Below are 20,250 nucleotides of genomic sequence, written 5' to 3'. Positions count from 1 at the left end.
TACTGCGGTGGTACACTGAAAGTAGACCCAGCAGGCTGGACCATGACGCGCCGCAGCACAGCCTGGTAGTCTTCACCCCCAGACCAGAGCAAATAAACACGACCAGCTACACAAACACTTTGGCTGGGGCTGGGAAAGCCCACGCACAGCCTGCTACCAAAGGAGGGCGTCTAAGTATAGAGGGCTTGTTGGAGCTGATGTTGCAACAATGTTTTCAGAGAAAGTTGTATCCAGGTCCTTTTAGAGAGGAGTAAGAAGTTATGTTTTGCCAAGAAAAACGGTCTTATCATGAAAACCATTTCAAACCTGCTGTAATTCAGCAGTTTCTGCAGAGTTGTATAATGTTTCCCTAAATTAAATTATAATATTTCGAAATTGTACCTGCTTTTTTTCTCCCCTTATGAAATGCAGCAGAAAATAAAAATCTATTTAAATATTTTATTACTGTGTGTCAACCCACATCTATATTCAGCTGTTTTCCATCTCCTCCGTCTTATCTGAGGCTTGCATGGAATTGTTTTCGTCAGAGAGACCTTGTGAGTCGGTAACCGGACATTACGTAACTCTATGATTCAATGATTAGTCTTTGTGTCAGGGGAATAATACGGCAAAGCTATTTTGTAGTGCCATTTCTCAAACAGTCATGTGTTTCTTTGAGGGGAAGAAACGGCAATATATAAAAGAAAAACATGAATATGAAGGTGACCTGTTAGATTAAGAGATGAGGTAAAGATAATTGTTCTTAAATGAACGGAAATGTTTTCATTTTCTCCTTTACTTTCTTTTACTGCCATTGTCCACAACTGAAGTACTTTAACGTGCCATTGAGGGTAAGTGTGGATTGTGTTGTGCTAATTTAATCTGGATTAAAGCACAATGAACAAGCAGTTCATTTTTGATAGAAAATGGGGGAAATGCAACAAAATACTCCAAATGAACTTTAATCAATGACTTTAACATGACATAATCTCAAACCCACAAGGCCAGGCTGTTCCACAGAGAAACTTTCCTAAACTAATAAAGATCTGCACCGAAAGCTAATCACTTGTTTTGTGTTCTAAATTGTCATTGTATTTCAGTAGAAATCAGGCCAGAAAACCTTCTTTAACACTTTCAAAATGGAAATAAAAAAAAGAAACTTAGGTTGGTCGAACCATGGGCCAACACAACATTGTGACCTATTTATTTTTCTTTGTGACAATCTGTCCTGCTGTCGAGCACAAGCCTTTGATGGCTTTTATTGAGGCAGTTACCTCAAGTCATCATTCATTGCTAATGAGTCACCATCAGGAATAAAGTCACTGATACAGTGTGTGGTAATTCAGGTATGATCTAAAAGTGCCAATGTATTTTAAATGTATTTATGTATTATTATTATTATTATTATTATTATTATTATTATTATTATTATTATTATTATTATTATTATTATTATAGTATATTATGATTTAAATACATTTCCATAAAAAAAGACTTTATCAATTTTACTCATGGTAGGGAGTCCACATAATTGAAAGACACCTTACATGCTAAAGTCCCATATGAGTCATCACAGTCATAAAGTAGAGTACATGAATACCAGATCCATTAGCTTGTAGATGACACATGAAACAATTGAATGAAGGTTTAGTATTCATACTGCTTGAGTCTTTGAAGCAAGTCCAATCAAAGCTGTGGTGATATACTCTAGAAAAAAACTAGATCACATATGTTTCTCAAGAACACATTCATTTCTTAGTATAATATTTCATTTATGTCTACGGAACAAGAAAATGCAGTCCACATTATTAGTTAATGCTGACAATATCAAACAAAATGCAGGAGTGTATTAATCTTAATGATTGCATGTGTTTTGCTTGATACTTTACCCTTGGGGGTCACCATAGTCATGGGCCATATGCAAGAGGCATTTCCTGTTTCCTGGATGTGACTGGATATGAAAAAGAAACCAGCAAAATTCTATGTTGTTCTGGAAATGCTTATATTATATAGCACAGAGACAGCTCTGGTTAAAGTCACAAATGACATTCTAATAGCCTCTGACAAGGGACTTGTCTCTATTCTTGTCTTACTCGATCTTAGTGCTGCATTTGATACTATCGACCATGATATCCTATTGCAAAGACTAGAGCACTTAGTTGGCATACAGGGAACTGCTTTAGGCTGGTTTAGGTCTTATCTATCTGAACGCTCTCAGTTTGTACGTGTCAACGATGAATCTTCCATGCAAACCAAAGTTAGCCATGGAGTGCCACAGGGCTCAGTGCTTGGACCTATTTTGTTCACCCTATATATGCTTCCGTTAGGCAATATTATAAGGAATCATTCTGTAAACTTTCATTGTTATGCGGATGATACTCAACTATATTTATCAATCAAGCCTGATGAAATTAATCATCTAAATAAAATTCAAGACTGCCTCAAGGACTTAAAAACGTGGATGACCTTAAATTTTTTGATGTTAAACACGACCAAAACTGAAGTTATTGTACTTGGCCCGAAGAATCTACGAAACAAATTATCTAAAGATATATTAACTATGGATGGCATTAATTTGGCCTCCAGTGAGACTGTAAGGAATCTTGGTGTTATATTTGATCAGGATTTATCCTTTAACGCCCACATAAAATCAATTTCAAGGACCGCCTACTTCCATCTACGTAACATTGCAAAAATCAGGCATATCTTGCCTCAAAACGATGCAGAGAAACTAGTCCATGCATTTGTTACTTCAAGGCTGGATTATTGTAACTCCTTATTATCAGGGTGTACCAAGAAGTCAGTCAAGTCGCTTCAGCTGATTCAAAATGCTGCAGCTCGTGTACTAACCAGAGTTAGGAAAAGGGACCACATTACTCCTGTTCTGGCTGCCTTACACTGGCTCCCTATAGAACACAGGATAGAATTTAAAATTCTTCTTCTCGCCTACAAAGCCCTTAATGGGCAGGCGCCATCTTACCTTAAAGAACTCATTATACCCTATTGTCCTACTAGGGCATTGCGTTCCAAGAATGCAGGGTTGTTGGTTGTTCCTAGAGTCTCTAAAAGTACAGTGGGAGCCAGAGCCTTTTCTTATCAAGCTCCACTTTTGTGGAATCAGCTTCCAGTTTGTGTTCGGACGGCAGACACCCTATCCGTTTTTAAGAGTGCGCTTAAGACCTTCCTTTTTGATAAAGCTTATAGTTAGGGCTGATTAGATTCAGCCCATAGTTTTGCTGATATAGGCTTAGTTTGTCGGGGGACATCTTACTTCTTCCTTCTCTCTGTCTATACCTGTGTACTCTCATGTTCCGATTAACCCAGCTTCCCCAAATTTCTTTCTTTTTGGTGTCTATATACGCCGGGATCCGGAGTCATGGATGATCCTGCGGTCCTGTGTCATGGATTGCGAGTCCTGGATCTTGAGTCGTGGCTGCGGTCCTGGATCATAAGTCCTGGATGGATATCCTCGTGGATTCATCTTCTTATTATACACACATGCATTTCAAAACATTTGGACTACCTATGTTGCAAATGTATTATCTTTTCAATTTACACACGGCATCTATTGCACGTCTGTCCGTCCTGGGAGAGGGATCCCTCCTCTGTTGCTCTCCCTGAGGTTTCTCCCATTTTTCCCTTTAAACTGTGGGGTTTTCTCTGGAAGTTTTTCCTTGTACGATGTGAGGGTCTAAGGACAGAGGGTGTCGTATTGTCATACTGATATTCTGTACAAACTGTGAAGTCCACTGAGACAAATGTAACATTTGTGATATTGGGCTATATAAATAAACATTGATTGATTGATTGATTGATATTACTAGCTGCTTTGTCAGAGGACAAGTCTGTGCTAAACCAGGGTTTTTGGTTATGATATTACTATTATAATCAAAGGTGTGAGGCTGAGTTATTTCGGGGGCTTACAATGATTTGCTAGGGTTATTGCTAGTTTTGTTAGGCTCTCACACAAGAGAAGTCTGCTTCGACCTGGCCGATAATAATTCATTTATATTCGTCTAGAGGGTAATATTTGATGCTGACTTTTAATTTAATGATCAAGTAAAAAATGTTCAGTTATGGTTGATCTACCAAAAGTTGTACATGCTTTTATTTTTCACTACTCACTTTAATCGCCGTGAATGGCCTTGCTACTAAGTAGATCTCCGATTTATTGACCTGCTATGTGGCCTCTTCACCATTAAGATTGGATTGAGAACGGCTGGTTCCTCCCAGGTCCAATTTTGAGACAAAAGCTGATTGGGCTTCTGCTGAGAGCTCAAACTCTATGGAACTCTTGCCACTCTGTGTACGGGATTCAGAAACATATATGTATATATATTTATTTTGCTTTATTTGTTTACCTTCGAGAAGAAGATATTAGTATTTTATCATTTCAATTATTACATTCCCCAAGAGTATAGTCATCACTGTCATATTTGTTCAGCAACATTATGCCAAGTAAGCTATAAGAGAGTCTGAATAGGATACGCAGTTTCCTGGAGATAAGTGAATACTCCAAAAACAAGAACGATTCCTGTTATAACTCATATAAGAAAATTTTAAATTGCATATATAATTGTGAGGTTATCCAAATATATAATCTCCAAATTATAAGACATAGCCTTTAAACTCATATTCTAGTTTTAAAAACAACTTTATTTAGAACAATTCAGTGTACTGATTTCCTAGGATTATTAGTTTGTATTCCAAAAATATAAACAGATAAAAAGAACAACATAAAAAAGTATTACACTGCAATATTAATATGAACTGATATTTATAAATAAAAATGATTTATTTTTGTTTAAATGGCCATATTCACTATTGTGGCCTATTTTGATAATTTATTTGAACAGCCTGGTTTGTGATAGTTAACTTAATTAGAAGATATTTCTTTAATTCGTTTATAAACCGGTTAAGTGAGAGATTCTTCATTTTCTATCTAGCCTTCATGAATAATGTGCTATTCTTAACCAATAATTATCACGTTATTGACGATACCATTTACTTATTCGGAGAAGAGAAACATCTTAATAGTTTTTTTCCTAATACCTATCAAATTCTTCACATTTTGCCAAATTTATAACAAGATTTGATATAAATAAATAAAAACATCTGTTAACTTCTTGCGATCTCTTTTTTGCTTCTACCGGTGGGTGGGACGTGAACCGGAAGTGACGAATGTGACGAATAGTTTTTAAGCCACGTAAAACTACTTTTTATTTTTAAAAATTGTTCTCAGTCTCGACAACTTCACAACATGTATATACGATAACAGTTTGAGCCGTAGTTGATTTGTAAATACATGTTTTTAAGAAAATTGAAAACTAGTTTGACCTCAATACCCAGAATGCATTGCGCTCTTGCCATCTTGTCGAGTGGTTGGGTTAGAAGAGCGGCAGGCAGCAGTTAGCTACCAATTAGCTTAGTTCTCCACTGGCTGTGGTAAAGTGGTTATCTGTCAGCTAGCTGCCACTAGCAGCTGCCAAAAGTGAGCTGTCCACACAGAGAGAGGCGACACTTCACCGACTTTGAGACGTTTTCTCTGTCTCCTGCTGGAGTTTATGTTCTTTTTGGACAGACAATGGATTTGTTTACATCATGATGTCGCACATGCTGGTACCGGAGTAGGGGAAACTAGCTAACGTCAGCTAACTCTGCTAGTCTACACTTATAGCTGAGAGAGAACACCGGGCCCGCCTCAGACTAAAGTACCGGTGGCAGCTGCTGAACAAGAACTTCAACAAAGGCCTGCTTTCAACTTCGCTGCCGGGACACAGGGGAGGCCAACGAGGTGTCAGAGAGGCCGGGGTAGGAGCAGCAGTCGCCGCGGAAGATTTGGGGAGTTTCGCAGGGTCTGTCCCCGGTTGTGACACTTTTCTCCGACAAGGGAGAGGAAGAGAAACGTTATGGAAATGTCCTGTGACGGTACGTGTCTGTGTCACATCCCTCAACTGTGAGTTACTTCGCAAGACATTAGTCCAGCACTTTATTTAACCGGGAGCTGACAGACCCGAGACAAATAGTCAACATGTCGAAAATGCCGGCGAAGAAGAAAAGTTGTTTTCAGATCACGAGTGTAACGCAGGCTCAGGTGGCGGCCAGCAGCATCACGGACGATACTGAGAGCCTGGACGACGAGTCCCGCACAGAGGACGTGTCGTCGGAAATATTTGACGTTTGTCGGGCAGACCTTGGGGTGTGTGAGAGGAGCTCTTCAGAGGAAACCTTAAACAGCGTTACGTTAGGGGAGCCTCCGGACGGCCAGACGCCCACCACGGGTCCTGTCAACGGGGGACTCTGTTATAAAAGTATAGGCACTGGTCGTGTCCCCCCACATAATGTAGCAGGAAATGTGCCTGTGGCAGCTACAACTCAGCCTTTTGTTCCGAGCCCAGCCACCCATCCGCCAGTCACCAGTACAGTCCCTGCTGCCAGTGTGGCTCACACAGCTCCTGGGAACACAACCAGCTGCAGTTCCCGTTTCAGGGTCATTAAACTTGACCATGGCACTGGTGAGCCCTTCAGACGGGGCAGGTGGACATGCACTGAGTTCTATGAGAGAGATTCAGATTCAAATCGGACTGTGGATAGCATAAAGCCAGCTGTGACCCTTGATCACAGTACGGACAGGGACAGTGGGCTAGGGGCCACCTGTAACTCTGTGGTTATTAGCTGTACTTTTTCTGCACAGGCTTTGGAGAACACCTCTGACAGTGGCTACTCTGTTGCCCATCCCGCTCACTCCAACCATTCAGAGCCTCTGCAGCAAGGCTACAGCTTTTCTCCTCAGATAGGGAACGGAGCAAGTGCCTTTCACCCCACAGGGTATCCACCTCCAACATCCCAACAGGCCCAGACCTTCCTCTCTAACAGCCTCAATGGTGTGCACCATGGTGGTCCTATTATGCCTCCTGCCCTGCAGGCCCAACCGTTTGCCTATTCTACTCCTCCTCCTGGCCACTCATCTGGCCAGCAGGACTATCGTCAGCAGCACTTTGTCTCAAGCACTCAAAACCTTCCCATATCTGCCCTCTCTATGGGGCCTCTAACCAGCCAGGTATCATCGCCTCTAATCCCCCCTGCTTGTCCTGGGGCCCAAGTGCCAGGCGGAGAGGCAGCCTCAGCCCAGGGGCTTCTGATGCAAGCAGGCAATACAGGAAGTGGCCAACAACAGTATGTCAGCCAGACTCAGCCTTCAGGAGGGTTAGGCATTGCCCCTGCACCTTCTGTCCTCACCTCCTCCTACAACAGTGTCCAGAACGCACCTTCCACAGTGCCCAATGCAAACCACAACAACAACCCTCCGGGAGCTCCAAGTCAGGGGCCCAGCACAGGAGGGCTTGTAAAGCCCCAAGGAGTCCACAGAGGAGCAACAACAGGCCTTCCCTCCATCTTCAGCAACCATGTAGAAGATAGCAGGCAGAAGTCTGATGGACTCCCTCAGCGCAGCGCCATTGTGATGCCAGGGAAAGATGGTGTAATACCTTTCCTCACCGATGGCTTCAACCTTCCCAATCCTGCTGTCAACAGTCTGTTTGGCATCCACATAACCATGGATGTGGATGAGGACAGGTAAGAAGGCTTAACATTTAAAAATAGGCTTTGTGAAATAAGTCCACTTCCTTTAACCTTTTTGTTCGGCTGTGGACAATGCAATATTATAGCGTTGACATCCGTTTTTCTACGAGTCTCTTAACCTGGAATAGCACTGATAAATTGTTTGAGGTACTAAATGTTTCTAGAAGTTTTCCCTCATATTGAATATTTTTTTTGCATTCTAATGCAGTATGGTTGTGCTCCACACTGTGGAGGAAGCTTCTCCCTTCATAGGCACACTATAACAGTTTGGTTGTATTTAAGGAACAAAAAAGTTCTTATAAGTTTGTTGCTAAGTCTAAAGTTGTAAAGAGAGAATGTGGGGGTTAGACAGGTAGTGAGTGAGCAAATTAAAACTGGCAGAGACAAGAGGAATATAAGAAACAAAACATTGGATGGTAACTTGCCTCTTTACACACCCATAGCCCCCTCCCTCTAGCCTCTATTCAATCATATAGGCTCTTTGGGTTTATGGGGGCGTTACAAGCATCTGGATAAGTTACAACACAGGCAGTAGCTGTGTTTTGTAGCTGAGAAGGGAATAACTCTCCAAACGTAGGCGGTTGTTTTTATTCTCCTGTCTGTCTAGGAGAGACAGTTGGCACACTTACCCTGGGCTATTATCCCAGCCTCACAACTTAATACTTTGTAAATAAAAAGTCTTACTTTGCCTTCATTGCTCTCCTAATGTACACACTGCAGCTATTTTTGGGGTCTGTCCGATGGTCTTCACACAGCTTGAGCTGAAGTGTTGCCACTCTTGGCCATTGCAGCAAGAGTAGGATAAGCATTGTTTGAGCCAAGAATGACCTAAATGGGATTTTCACACACACACACACACACACACACACACACACACACACACACACACACACACACACACACACACACACACACACACACACACACACACACACACACACACACACACACACACACACACACACACACACACACACACACACACACACACACACACACACACACACACACACACAGTATTTCACAGTATCTCCCTCAGACTTTATCAATTTGGCTCTCTTCTCTTTTCAGTTCTTATTATGAATATTTAAAGCCTCAGAAAGAGGTGTTTGTGTGCATTTGGAGGTTGAGGCCAGATTTATTTGATCACTTATTTCAGATTTTCCAGATGCGAATCATTGTTTACTGAGAGAGAGTCAGTATCAAACATGTGATGACGCTGTGCAGAGGGCAGAAACATTGTGTATCGTCCCTGATTTAATGAGGAACAGCCAGTGCCCGTTTCCTAGTAATCTCTGTGTGCCAGTGTGTGTGTGTGTGTGTGTGTGTGTGTGTGTGTGCAAGAGGGATGACACCAGTGGCTGTCTGCGTAGCTATGGTGACGCTGGCAGCAGGACAGGACAGGACGTGTCAGGAGGTGGAGAGGACAGACGCACACCTGTTGCAATGATAGTAGGCATGTAAGCCACCTGACGGAGCCAGGCTGAATCAGCAGGACGCTGTGTGCGTGCTGCTCTGAGTCCTTAGGCGCTTTCACACCGGAGTACTTTTACCTGTACTTTTACCCGTACTTTTCCTGTTTAGTTCCGTTAGTGCCTGGAATTTTGCGTTCACACAAAAAAGAGAACTTAGTTCAGAGAACTTTTACCCCAATTTTTAGTGCCTGCTAGAGAGATGGGACTATCCTGGGGAGAAAAAAAGTAGCCATTTCTATTGGCTGGGCGAATTGCAAATCACGGCCCGTAAAGCTCTGAAACGTTTTTTTGAAGCCGCCATTGTATTTGCTGGCATTAGAATGATTAGCATTAGTCCCGCGCACCAACGGAGAGAGAATAACTTATGGCAACACAAAAAAAACATTGGAATGATAAGGAGGTGTCGGCGTTCTGGCGATTTAATCGGAAAGCCAGTCCCCAACTCTGGGGACTTCCGGCCGGGGACTTCCGGCGGCAGTATATGCCGTGAAGTTGTTTGCGGCCTGCCAGTAAACCCAAAGAAGAAGTGACTTCAGCGGCTTCATTTGCGTAATCTTCCCTCAGGGAACTTTTTCCGGTGTGAACGCGATCGGCTCTTATACCTCATTCACACTAACGCAACTCCGGTTCAGGCTCCATGCTAGAGCTTTTCAGGTTCAGAACCGGTTCTTCGGTTTAGCTCCGGCTCTTTTCACACTGCCCAGAGTCCGACTGGTGCTGCGTCATTGCGTCATCGTTTGCGTCATGACCTAACCGTTTGCGTGCCTGCTTCATAAAGCCAAACCGCGTGGAAACCCCTCACAGCTGACACCGACAACAACAACAATGGCCGATTGTGCTCCAGCTTCCTCTGTGCCTCTTCAGAAGACCAGATTCCCAGTAGGTAGCTGGTCTCTTCAGTGGACAGCGGCTGCTTGTTAAGTTTCTCCATCGTTGTGTACAAACTGGATAAAACGCCGGCTTTTTGTTGTTGTGCAGGAGTTGATCCCGCCACTGCCCCCGCTCCCGCCTCGACGTAAGCGTGACGTATTTGGTGCTTTTGCTCTGGCCGGAACATTTTTTGGTGCTCGAAATGAACCGGATTCTGGAGCTAAGAGGCTGCTCCGCTGCGGTGTGAAGAGGAAAACCCGGTGCTTTTCAAGCTCCAGCTCCGAACCGGCCCTGAAACACCGTTGGTGTGAATGAGGTATTAGTTCCATAGGGGTACTAAGTGCTGGCACTAAGTACGGCAAAGTACTTGGTGTGAAAGTGGCTCTTGTTAGGCCGTCCATGTCCATGTTGACACATCAGCCTAATGAAGTGTTGACTCGTTGCTGACCAGTTAAGCATTTAAGCTACGCCTTTTTCTTCAATGCACACTTCTTCATTTTCCTGTCAGATTGGAAATCATAGATACTTAAAACTGCAGACTGGTCTTACAATACTTTGTTAAATAGGGTCCAAAACTAGAGCAGCTATAATTAAAGTGTTTATTTTACGCCTTTTTTAAATCTAATTGAACATCCTTGGTCTAGTCAGTAAGTCAGCATAAATGTTCCAGAGCTTATTTTAATTTACTAAAAATGGTTTTCCTCAAAGTGTAGTACAATTTGCAACACACTTCCTTGTTGATCAAAGTGCACCAAACGTTTGTACAATGCATCAGCAGGCTTGGTCCTATATTAGCTTGTTGGACATTAACGTTATGGACACTATGAAAAACGGTTTATATTAAGACTGGATAAGCCCACACTTTTTAACACGTTTAAATGTATCCTAATTTGAATTTATCAGTTTTAATTACATGCCTTTCTTGTAAATCTCATCTAGCACCAAATTAAAACACCTTGACATATTGCATGGAACACACACAAATATAAAGGGACACAGATTTTGTAACTCTTCTCGACAGAGGTGCATTGTTCTGTATACGAGTCAAATAATCTGTTTCATTGTTTGGTTCTGTTCTGAGTTAGAGTCCATCACAAAAGTGGAACAAAGCATTGTGGGTGTGGAGTGGTGAGATTACAATGATTTCCCCTCAGCTTGTAATGGTTAGCATCTCTGCTCCGCTGCATCTCTGCCAATAAAGTGATGAAACTGCCTCTGGGAAAAATGAGTTTCCCTCAATGGGAGCATTTGGCCGTTAACTCAATTATTCCTCACAGGACGGACAAACTTCCCCTTCCCTTGTGTTATCTTAATTAAGAGTAATTATTAATTCATCATGTTTGCTTTTCTTGGGCTAAAGAACACTTGTATTTAAATTGTACAGTGGGGAGGAATGCAGTCTGAAGTGAATTCCGGCATAAAAATGTGCTTTTTATCATAAAATTGTATTCAAAGGAGCAAAACAAGCTGTAATCCAAATGGATTTTTCAAAGTGAAAATATGAAATACATCATTGATTAATGTTAATTTTCGAGGATTGATTTGTACGGTGATAAGAACCTCCCTTCAGCCACCATGCCTCCACATTTTAAAATACTGTCTTGCTTTTATGAGACTTTTACTCTTCTATCTGAAAGGGCTAGACGCAGGCACACCCTCCCTTCCTCTCCCTCTCCCACACAAACAGCCTGACACTGTTGGTTGCTGTTTTTCTTGAGGCACGATAGTATTGTTGTAGCAAGGGCATGTCTTGGATGATGAGAAGGTGGTTTGAATGATTATAGTACGTTTGCACCTCAAGGCTTTTTGAAAATGACCCTGCCTCATCTCTGTGCTCACATTCACACTTGAAACCCAGTTTAGCCACAGTCCTCTGTGAGCTTCTGACGAGTATGAAATGCAAGGTTATTGTTCCTTGTCATCATAGGGATTCAAACCTTTTAACCATCTAGTCCCAAGTGGGCTTTTATAAACTTGAGTTTGTTTCCGCCGGAATTAAAGACTGCCGTTTATATCAGCAAACAAAACCATGAACTTGGGCCAACAAAAGGAAAGTAAACTAGCTGCTATGTTTACAAACCTGCTCAACTTGCCTGATAGCCGACATATGATGTCACACTGCAATTGTGGAAACTCAAACACCTACAAGATAAATTTCTCCTCACACACATTGAATGTCACACATTGCAATATGATTTGAAGCTTTCTGAAAGGTCAGCTGTGAGTCTATATTGGTCGAATTGTGAGCCATCCATCTCCAACTGCAGAGGCGCCTGCACTTTGGATTAACAATGGTTCAATTGGTTGAGTCATCGTGGGAAGAAACACTTGAAGTTTCTCTTTTGCGAAGCTGGACAAGCATAAGTGTTGAATGTTGGTGAGATGAGCAGAGTTGTAATACCCACTTCAGCAGATGACTTTAAAAACTCTGAAAGCACTTGTTTTGCCTGCTTGAAATCACATTTTCAAGTGTTTTTATTGACTAAAGTTAAAACACAAGTTATTATATTAAAAAAAAGCTAAATGTTGCCAGCTCTTTCCCAATGGATTTAGCTATTAGCACTAGCTCCAAAAGTCACTAAATCTATTATCTAATTTTATTTATTAATCTATCTAATTCTCTTAAGTTTGCAAAGCTGACGTTCTGTCCCTTCAGGCCTCTTTTCAAAACCACTCCCCCAAAATGATCATTATGAACGTTAACAACGGAGATGGCTATTGTTAGTCATTGTTCATTTAAATGAACTCCCATGACATACATTGTAAACCAAATAATAATCACAAAGGGCTTTCATTTCAATGTAACATTTTTAAACAAAAAACACTTGTATTGCTTGTCTACAAAATGTGTTTAAACTACATCCACAGAATCGTAAGAAAATTAGATTTCTTCTTTCATATGTCAATTTAATTGAGTTGTCTTCATTGTTTGTCTGAATATGCATTAGTACTTGTATTGTAGCGGCTCTGAACATTTCCCCTCTTGGCAGTTTGACAGTTTAACACAAAGGGGGAGGGAGTGAGGACAGGGTGGGATGGAGAGTCAGGTGTGTGTGTGCGTGAATGTGTGTGTTGTAGTTTGTTTGCTGCAGTGCCTGGAAACAAGGGAGCAGCTTATTTTCCACAGATAGCTGACCTGCCTGAACTTCCAGGGGACACATTCCAGGATCCCTGAATGGCTGTGATTGTGGGATGCCCTGGGCTGAGCAGACGGCGGGGCAGTTTACACACACGCGGCTGCTACATGCAGCAACACACGGCGGGGATGGCGGAGAGAAGCGCTCCAAGGTGTGGTTAAATGTTACCCGTCTTGAGGTGGACAATGCTCGTTGCCAATAGTATTTAGCATGTAAGGGTGGTAACACGAGCAATTTGTCTAAAAATGTAGTTGATTTAATAATATATGTATTTTTGAATCAAGTATTCATCTCTTTGTCTTATGTCTTATCGTCTTCATTGTTAGTTTCCACATGCCTAAACAACCTCAAGCTAAATCTAAAAGTTGATGGCTAAATCAGAGCTTTTGAGAAATTGTGCAAGGCATAATAGTCCGAATAGTCGATTAATCGCTTCATTAATCGATAGATTAATCGATTATCAAATTAGTCGTTTGTTGCAGCCCTAGATAATAGCAGCTTGAATATTGAGTATATCGGCAATCGCCACTTGGGCTGACACTGGCTGTACTAAAACATTCGGCCAAACCATAAAACACAAATATACAAAGTCACTATCTTCAGAGTAAGCATAGTCAATCATTTGTGGCTTGCTCATAATGTTGTAGAGTGAGTGTAAAGAAAGGAATTAGTTTTAAGAGGCTGCAGTTACCTGTTGAACATCTACAGCAGTGTACTGTGTTTGTCGATTTGGTGTGTCCAAAATAAAATACCCTGATCCACAGCATCTCAGTGCACCATCTCTGAGGGGTTTGAGATTCATCAGTCCACCATGTGTTTTAAATAAATGGCCTTTCTTTACCCAAATTCAACACCAGATAGTCCTTGTTAATATAATCAAGAACTATTGCTTGGATTCTCAGCCCAAACCAGATAAGGCCTGACTTTTGGCCAGGCTGCAATTTCTCAAAATTCCCACAGGCTTGAATGTGGCGGTTTTGCATCGATTTCTCTATGTTTTTGGTTTCTCTCGGCAATGGCATATAGGAGTTGTGCAGTGCTGAACATTCGGCAGGAGAACATGATGCAGGTTGGAGATTGTGTCCAAGTATTTGTTTCCACACTGAAAAGACTTTATCCTGAAGCTTCATTGATTCGTTTGATATTCAGAAGCACATACGTTTAATTTTTTTTGTATAAGGGCCATTTTGAAATAACAGCATGCAAGCCTTGAGCTAAACACCTGTAGCCTCTGGCTGTTTCTGGTGACATTGACATATGTGTGTGCTGCTTCTGCTGCAGACTTAAAACTACAGCATGGGACACACCGTAAAGGGTGATATCTTTAAGTACTCTAACACTTGTTTGAACTTTCCAAATAGGTCATTTAAGTAACAAGCCTTGCTTATTTCCGATTTTGTCTCTTACCCGGGTTGGTTTACGGTAAAGTCAGATATTTTGATACGAAGTTGAGGAAGTGAAAGAGAGAAAAACTACCACTGGGCAGAACTGGCCCCATGTCCGCTTGTCTTGCTAATTGTAAGCAATAATATATCTCAATGTGAGACATAGTATATGTTTAGGAGCAAATAAAGCACAAACGGGAATGGGAAGAAGAAAAAAAATGCAAATGAGTTGGGTTAAATAGAAGTGGTAAGGTGATTCAGCAGTTCTGGGACAATCCCTTTTTTGGAGGCTTTTAAAGAGCTGACCACAGATCTGAGCCAAAGATGTCTTCAGCTCTAAATAGGCTAACCAGTTGCTGGAGAAAATGTTTCACTGTGTGTCTCAGCCATTCATTTAAGTGGGAAGAAAGGGTTTAACAACAGGGTGTCAGTGCATGCACATACACCCCCCCCCCTCCCCGAGCCCCGAGATGACTGAATACTGAGTAATGAGGATGTGTGGAAAGCATGGCAGGCAGCTGCATTTGAGTCATCCATCCTCTCTGGGCTCTAGCTCGCTTTCAATGGGTGTCGTCTACTGATCTGGTTCACTGGTGCTAGTGACTGTTCATTTGTTCTGTGTTTGTGTGTGTGTGTGTGTTTGTTTGTGTGTGTCCTGGTATGACAGTGTGGGATTGGCAGAGAGAGTAGAAGAGAGGCTCCAAGTTTGAAGAAAGACTGAATAAGAGATTTTAGGTGGTGTTCATGTTTGGCTTCTTCTCGGCGTCTCCAGGGTCTGGGAGTTTTTTTCCTTCAGTGTTTTTAATTTACCCTTCACTGCCTGCTTTGTTTTTTTTTCAGTCCATCTCAACCTTCTTCAGAAAGGGTTTTCTAAGGGTAGTAAAGTAGGGATAGAACATGGTCCTTGAATCCACGTGTGACTGGTTTGAATGTTTCGATACCACACTTCTCCATTTCTTTCCACAGAACTGATGGGGAGTATCTTCTGATACTAAGGCCAGACTGGAGCTAGATTTGAGTCAAAGTTCATTGTCAATATCTGAGGGATATAAATCAAAGGAGTAACATTTTTTTTCTTCTCAAGGATCCCTTGAGTTGGATATCGAAAAGTATTAACAAGAAGGAAAAGCAAATGGTCGATTTATTACGAAGTGAGATTGCATAAATTAAAGCTGCAATGATTTATCTTGCCATTATTAGTTTAATTATTCGATTGTTTGTTTTCTAGATTTTTACCTCAACCCCCTCAAAATCCAGAAGTGATTTATTTGCCTGGTCTATCATACAGGCTTCCTGCCCTGAAGGCCAACTAAGGTCATATCTGTTCTACAAGTTGAATCAAACAGTGATGCAGGAAATGCAAATCTGTCAGGGTGCTTTTTTTCTTTCTTCAGCTGAGTAAAGCGCATGTTTTGCAAGAACCTCCGTTTCCGGCTTCGCTTTGATGTCAGTTTTCATATTCTGTCAAGCACTTCCTCTGTTGTCTTCTTCCTCTTCTTTTTCTCAACTCAACTGGGTTGTCTCGAGCACGTTCTTGCAAGGAAATGGATGTGAGTCATTGTTGCTGGTTAGAGTGACAGTTTATTTGCTCATTTTATTCGGTGGTGCCAAACAGAATTAGCTGTGATTCAGGTTTGATTTGTTATAAGTGCCTGAACTCGTCCTCCTTTTCACCCGGTGAAGCCACCCATATATTTTATCGCTAATCTTTCAACAAATGACTTCCTTTTAATTATGTGGTTTTAAGTGTGTGTGTCAAACTATTGCCACTTCGGATATGACAATTATTTTCATAACTCTTTGTTGAACCTATTGTGTCATGCTGTCGTGAATCAGATTCTGCTCACTTGATTTCTTTGTCCAAACATGCTGAAGTTGTCATTGTGATCATCAGAAGCCTTTTTTGAATTGGTTACTCAAACACTGCAAGTCTTTTTAAGCCGTATGAAAACCTCCATTAGGCATGTTGACCTCCTAGTTAGCATCAGGGTGAGGTGTGAAGACTTGTCTTTCTGAACTTTCACACTGTCATGCCTCTATTCCTCATCTGAGTCAGACTCTAAGTTTAACCCGTTAAAACATTTCGACCACATTCTTATCTTCCTTACAACTGTGTAACAGGAACACAAGTGAAAGTAACATCACATGTTAGCACTGCCCTTAAAGCCCTGTGAGGTTATTTTTGTTTAAAAAAAATCCCACATTTTTATTCATATTTATACCATAAATGTTAATCAAACACCGCTTTGCTCTCTTCTCACCCTGCCTCCGTGCACGGCTCTGGCTTAAATTAGGGCATCCAAAAAGACGTGTTCCTTTTGATTTCAGGGAACGCACTACAACTGAAAGGTCAGTGCATTTTATCATTGAAGTAGGTGGAAACTTGTTTGTCAGTGTGAAAGTCCCTGGGATGTCCATTTCATGGGTATGAGAGGCCTTCAAAGACACTAGGCCTGCTGGAAAATGTAATATTTGATAGGATACCTCTCTTCAGTCAGCAGAAATTACTTTTATCCACTGTTGTGTGGATGCTGAAAGACCACATACAACTACTAAGTAGAGTCAGCTAGTAAACACATTGCTCTGCAGAACCATTGATAGCCAAAAACTCCTCAGTATGACTGTAGTGTGGTTAAGTTAAAGCAGGAAAACACAGGACAGAAAAGGTGCGATACAAGAATGAAAGGATTTGTTGGGCTCAAAGACAGAATTTCTGTCAAAAATGACAGGTTTTTTTTAAAGCATTCTCCATTTTTAACAAACAAAAACCTCCAAATAACCTTGGCACTGTACACTTCCTGTACTAGAGTCCGCTTTAGATCTAGGAAAGTTTACCTTAGGGCAGTCACTGTAATGCCAACAAGACACACCCAGGGTACGGTATGTAAGAGAAGTTGTTTGTAAACTTTAACAAGAATCTGCTGAGACATGAATACCCAGGCAACCATCAGTACAACAGCTGAAAGGAACTTGGATCAAAGCCAAAGTATTGTATTGAACAGTTGCAATAACCCTAACATGGCTATAAATATGGCTTCTGGGACCATGTATAACAGACTAAAGGAGGCTATGGTAATGTCTTTTTGAATCAATAACTCCATACAGATGGATGGAACATTTCAGCCCTAATAGTGTTGTCATTACAGCGATCACATGTAACACATCTTCCAACCTAATTAAATACATTTGATGCTATGTTCAAGACTTAATGTTGTCTAATTGCTTATAGCCCAAACTTGATAATAAAGTTAGATTTTTACATTTACCCGGAATCAGCAGTATGTCTAATCAATCGCTGGCCTTCCCGCTCGACCCCATGCAAAGTCACTGAATAGTGACAGTCCAGTGTCATTACACAGCAGCTGACAAGCTGAGGCAGAAACAGACCTCAGGGCCAGTATGGCAGAGTTCACTTGGCCAGCGGCACACTTCAGAAACCAATTCTACACTTTGTTTAACCGGCGGAGTCAATGAACTTGAGCCTGGCTCAGTGAAATTGAGCATACAGTATAGGGGGGCTTTGTTGCTCCAGGATGATGCTATCAGCGGGCTACCATCTGAATGAGAACCCCTCGACCCTGAATTATACTGACTCATCTTTACTCATAGTAACAATTATGTGTAACCAGAGCAGAAATGAACACCCTCTGCTTACGAGAATGCTCATACCAGTGTGACATAGTTTCTCTCGTCTTTCCCTGACTTTACATGTTTGCTTGTCTTTGCTGAGGTGTTGGAGCCTGCTCTTACATTGCTAATGCTTGAGCTGCGATCTTAAATACTGAGGTTTTTGAAGATGACTCATAAATAACCCAACAGCCCTTTCTGCTCTGTCCTTCGGGCTGTAGCCTCTCACACGAGAGTGGACAGGGATGTGTTGTCAGAGGTTGTTAGCTGCACAGCTGGAGTCTGCCTGACTCGCTATGGCTGCAGGCCCCATGCAGAGGGTCAGGTCCTTTCTGCCATTGAGCCTCTTCCTCTCTCTCCCACGGCATCTCCTAATCACAACATTATGAACTTCAACTGCTGGTCACATTTCAATCCTCCCCCTGCATCGCTCCAGACAAAACATGTACTTATGTGATGTGACCAAGGAAAGTTTGGTCTGCATGACATGAACATGCAAATATATATGACACATGTAGTAGTATTTTCACGATATGTAAATTATTCTTGCTAATACATGACTATAATATCTTAATACTATTACTGAGACTTCGGCAAAAACCTTTAGGAAAAGTAATTGAATAATACATGACAGAAAACTTGACTTTTTTCATTCACAAAATAGAAAAATATATTTTTAGACTGTCAATGCTGGGCAGTCTGGGATGTAAAAAGAAGCGTTGGCATGGGTTAACGCATTTCAATACAACACTGTCTTTCATACACTACCAATACTCATAAAATGTAGTATTGTACAGTTTTAACAGCAGGGTATTGTGATACCTTTTTAAGTGTGTTTACAGTGTGACACTAGTCACATGTGTGAAGGGATAAAGTCTGCTCAACTCGTGCACATTCTACATCTTCAAAGAGGTGGTTGCAGGAAAAACACTCATTTTAAAGGGAGGGGAAGAAAGACAATTTAATTTGTGTGCTTTCCACTGAAAGCAGAGGCTTTCCTCAAGTGAACCGAGGGAGTGTGTGCTCACTCAGGTCCATGCAGCAGCTTAAAGATTGAACGGGGTTTACTGGCAAAATCCTGCTTGCGATTCACTCTATTCTTCAGCCTGTGAATGTTGAGCCTTGATTGTTAACCTGTCAGAGCATAGGGATTTTTATGGATACACTTGTTGTTATAAGTTCCTGTTACACAGCAGGGAACATCATCAAACCAATATGGTTACATCACTGTTGTTATATCACCTTTTTAAAAGAATAATGTTTTTATTGTCTTTTCTGTTTTGCCAACATTTGTCATCACTATTCCAATTAATGTGATATTCTTAACCTTGGATACTATTGCAAATAGTTCAGCATGTTTGACTTGACAGGTGCTTTGTGTGATAAAGTGTTGCGACACGAACACAGTTTCTCTATTGACAAAAGTTCTGGCTGCTAAATCCCTTGTCAAGCAAACATCACGAGACCAGGGAACGGCCCCTCAGATCTGACAGATCTGTGTGACTTTCCTTCAGGCGACTGGCCCAACATGAGATCCAGCTTTTCTGTGGCATGTATTTGCAGGGTATTGCTCAATGTGTGAGGTAGTCTGGCACAAAGTAGTATTTTGGTTTTTAAAAATCCAAACTAGGTCACTGCACAATGGCTACATTTAAGGATCTGCTCACCCGTGCCATGCAGTGTTTTAGCTCTGCTGTAGGAAAGCGAAACGTCTTAAAAATAAAACTACACATGAAAAGTGCACTAAACTCTGTAAACGGTGCTTTTGTAATACTGAATACATTAAAACAGGTTATCAACTATGATATTAAAAAGGTAGCCTAAACTTTTAATAGCTAATGTAATAATATTATATATTTTTATGATTTTCAATTTAAATGGAACCTGTGATTGTTTCAGTCAAATATGACACTTAAAGTGTTTCTTTATTTTGGACCCATGAACTTGCTTGGCATACATTTTACTGACCTTTTTATGTGTTTTTAATATGATTAATAGGCAGGTATAAAGAAGTATCATATTTTTTTATTACAAACTTTATTATACAGCATTGTTCTGACATCCAAGCAAACTTAATCAACAGCATGATAACATTTGGCTGTGACGCACATTTTAAGGGGAACAGTTTCCACATATCTAGGCAGGTCAATTGACCAAGATAGTATATTAACTTAAAGAGCAACTTCCAGGTTAAAG

At 41.2% G+C, this 20,250-nt stretch overlaps 1 protein-coding gene across 2 annotated transcripts in view; it reads left to right on the top strand.

Annotated features, from left to right (window-relative positions):
• The first annotated feature begins 5,326 nt into the window (after window positions 1–5,326).
• tsc22d2 (TSC22 domain family 2) overlaps window positions 5,327–20,250 on the top strand; it is a 39,795-nt gene continuing 24,871 nt past the window's right edge. Inside the window, exon 1 of one of the 2 annotated variants that reach the window (XM_079653520.1) lies at window positions 5,327–7,554. In XM_079653520.1, the coding sequence (XP_079509646.1) occupies window positions 6,011–7,554 (1,544 nt within the window). In that variant the 5' untranslated portion in view covers window positions 5,327–6,010. The remainder of the gene's footprint in view (window positions 7,555–20,250) is intronic. The other variant, XM_079653521.1, reaches the window with a different exon arrangement.

The sequence above is a fragment of the Notothenia rossii genome (genome assembly GCF_949606895.1).
Source record: "Notothenia rossii genome assembly, chromosome: 1".
NCBI lineage: Eukaryota > Metazoa > Chordata > Actinopteri > Perciformes > Nototheniidae > Notothenia > Notothenia rossii.
Note: the sequence above shows the minus strand (reverse complement) of the source record. Positions and strands in the feature narration are given on the sequence as shown.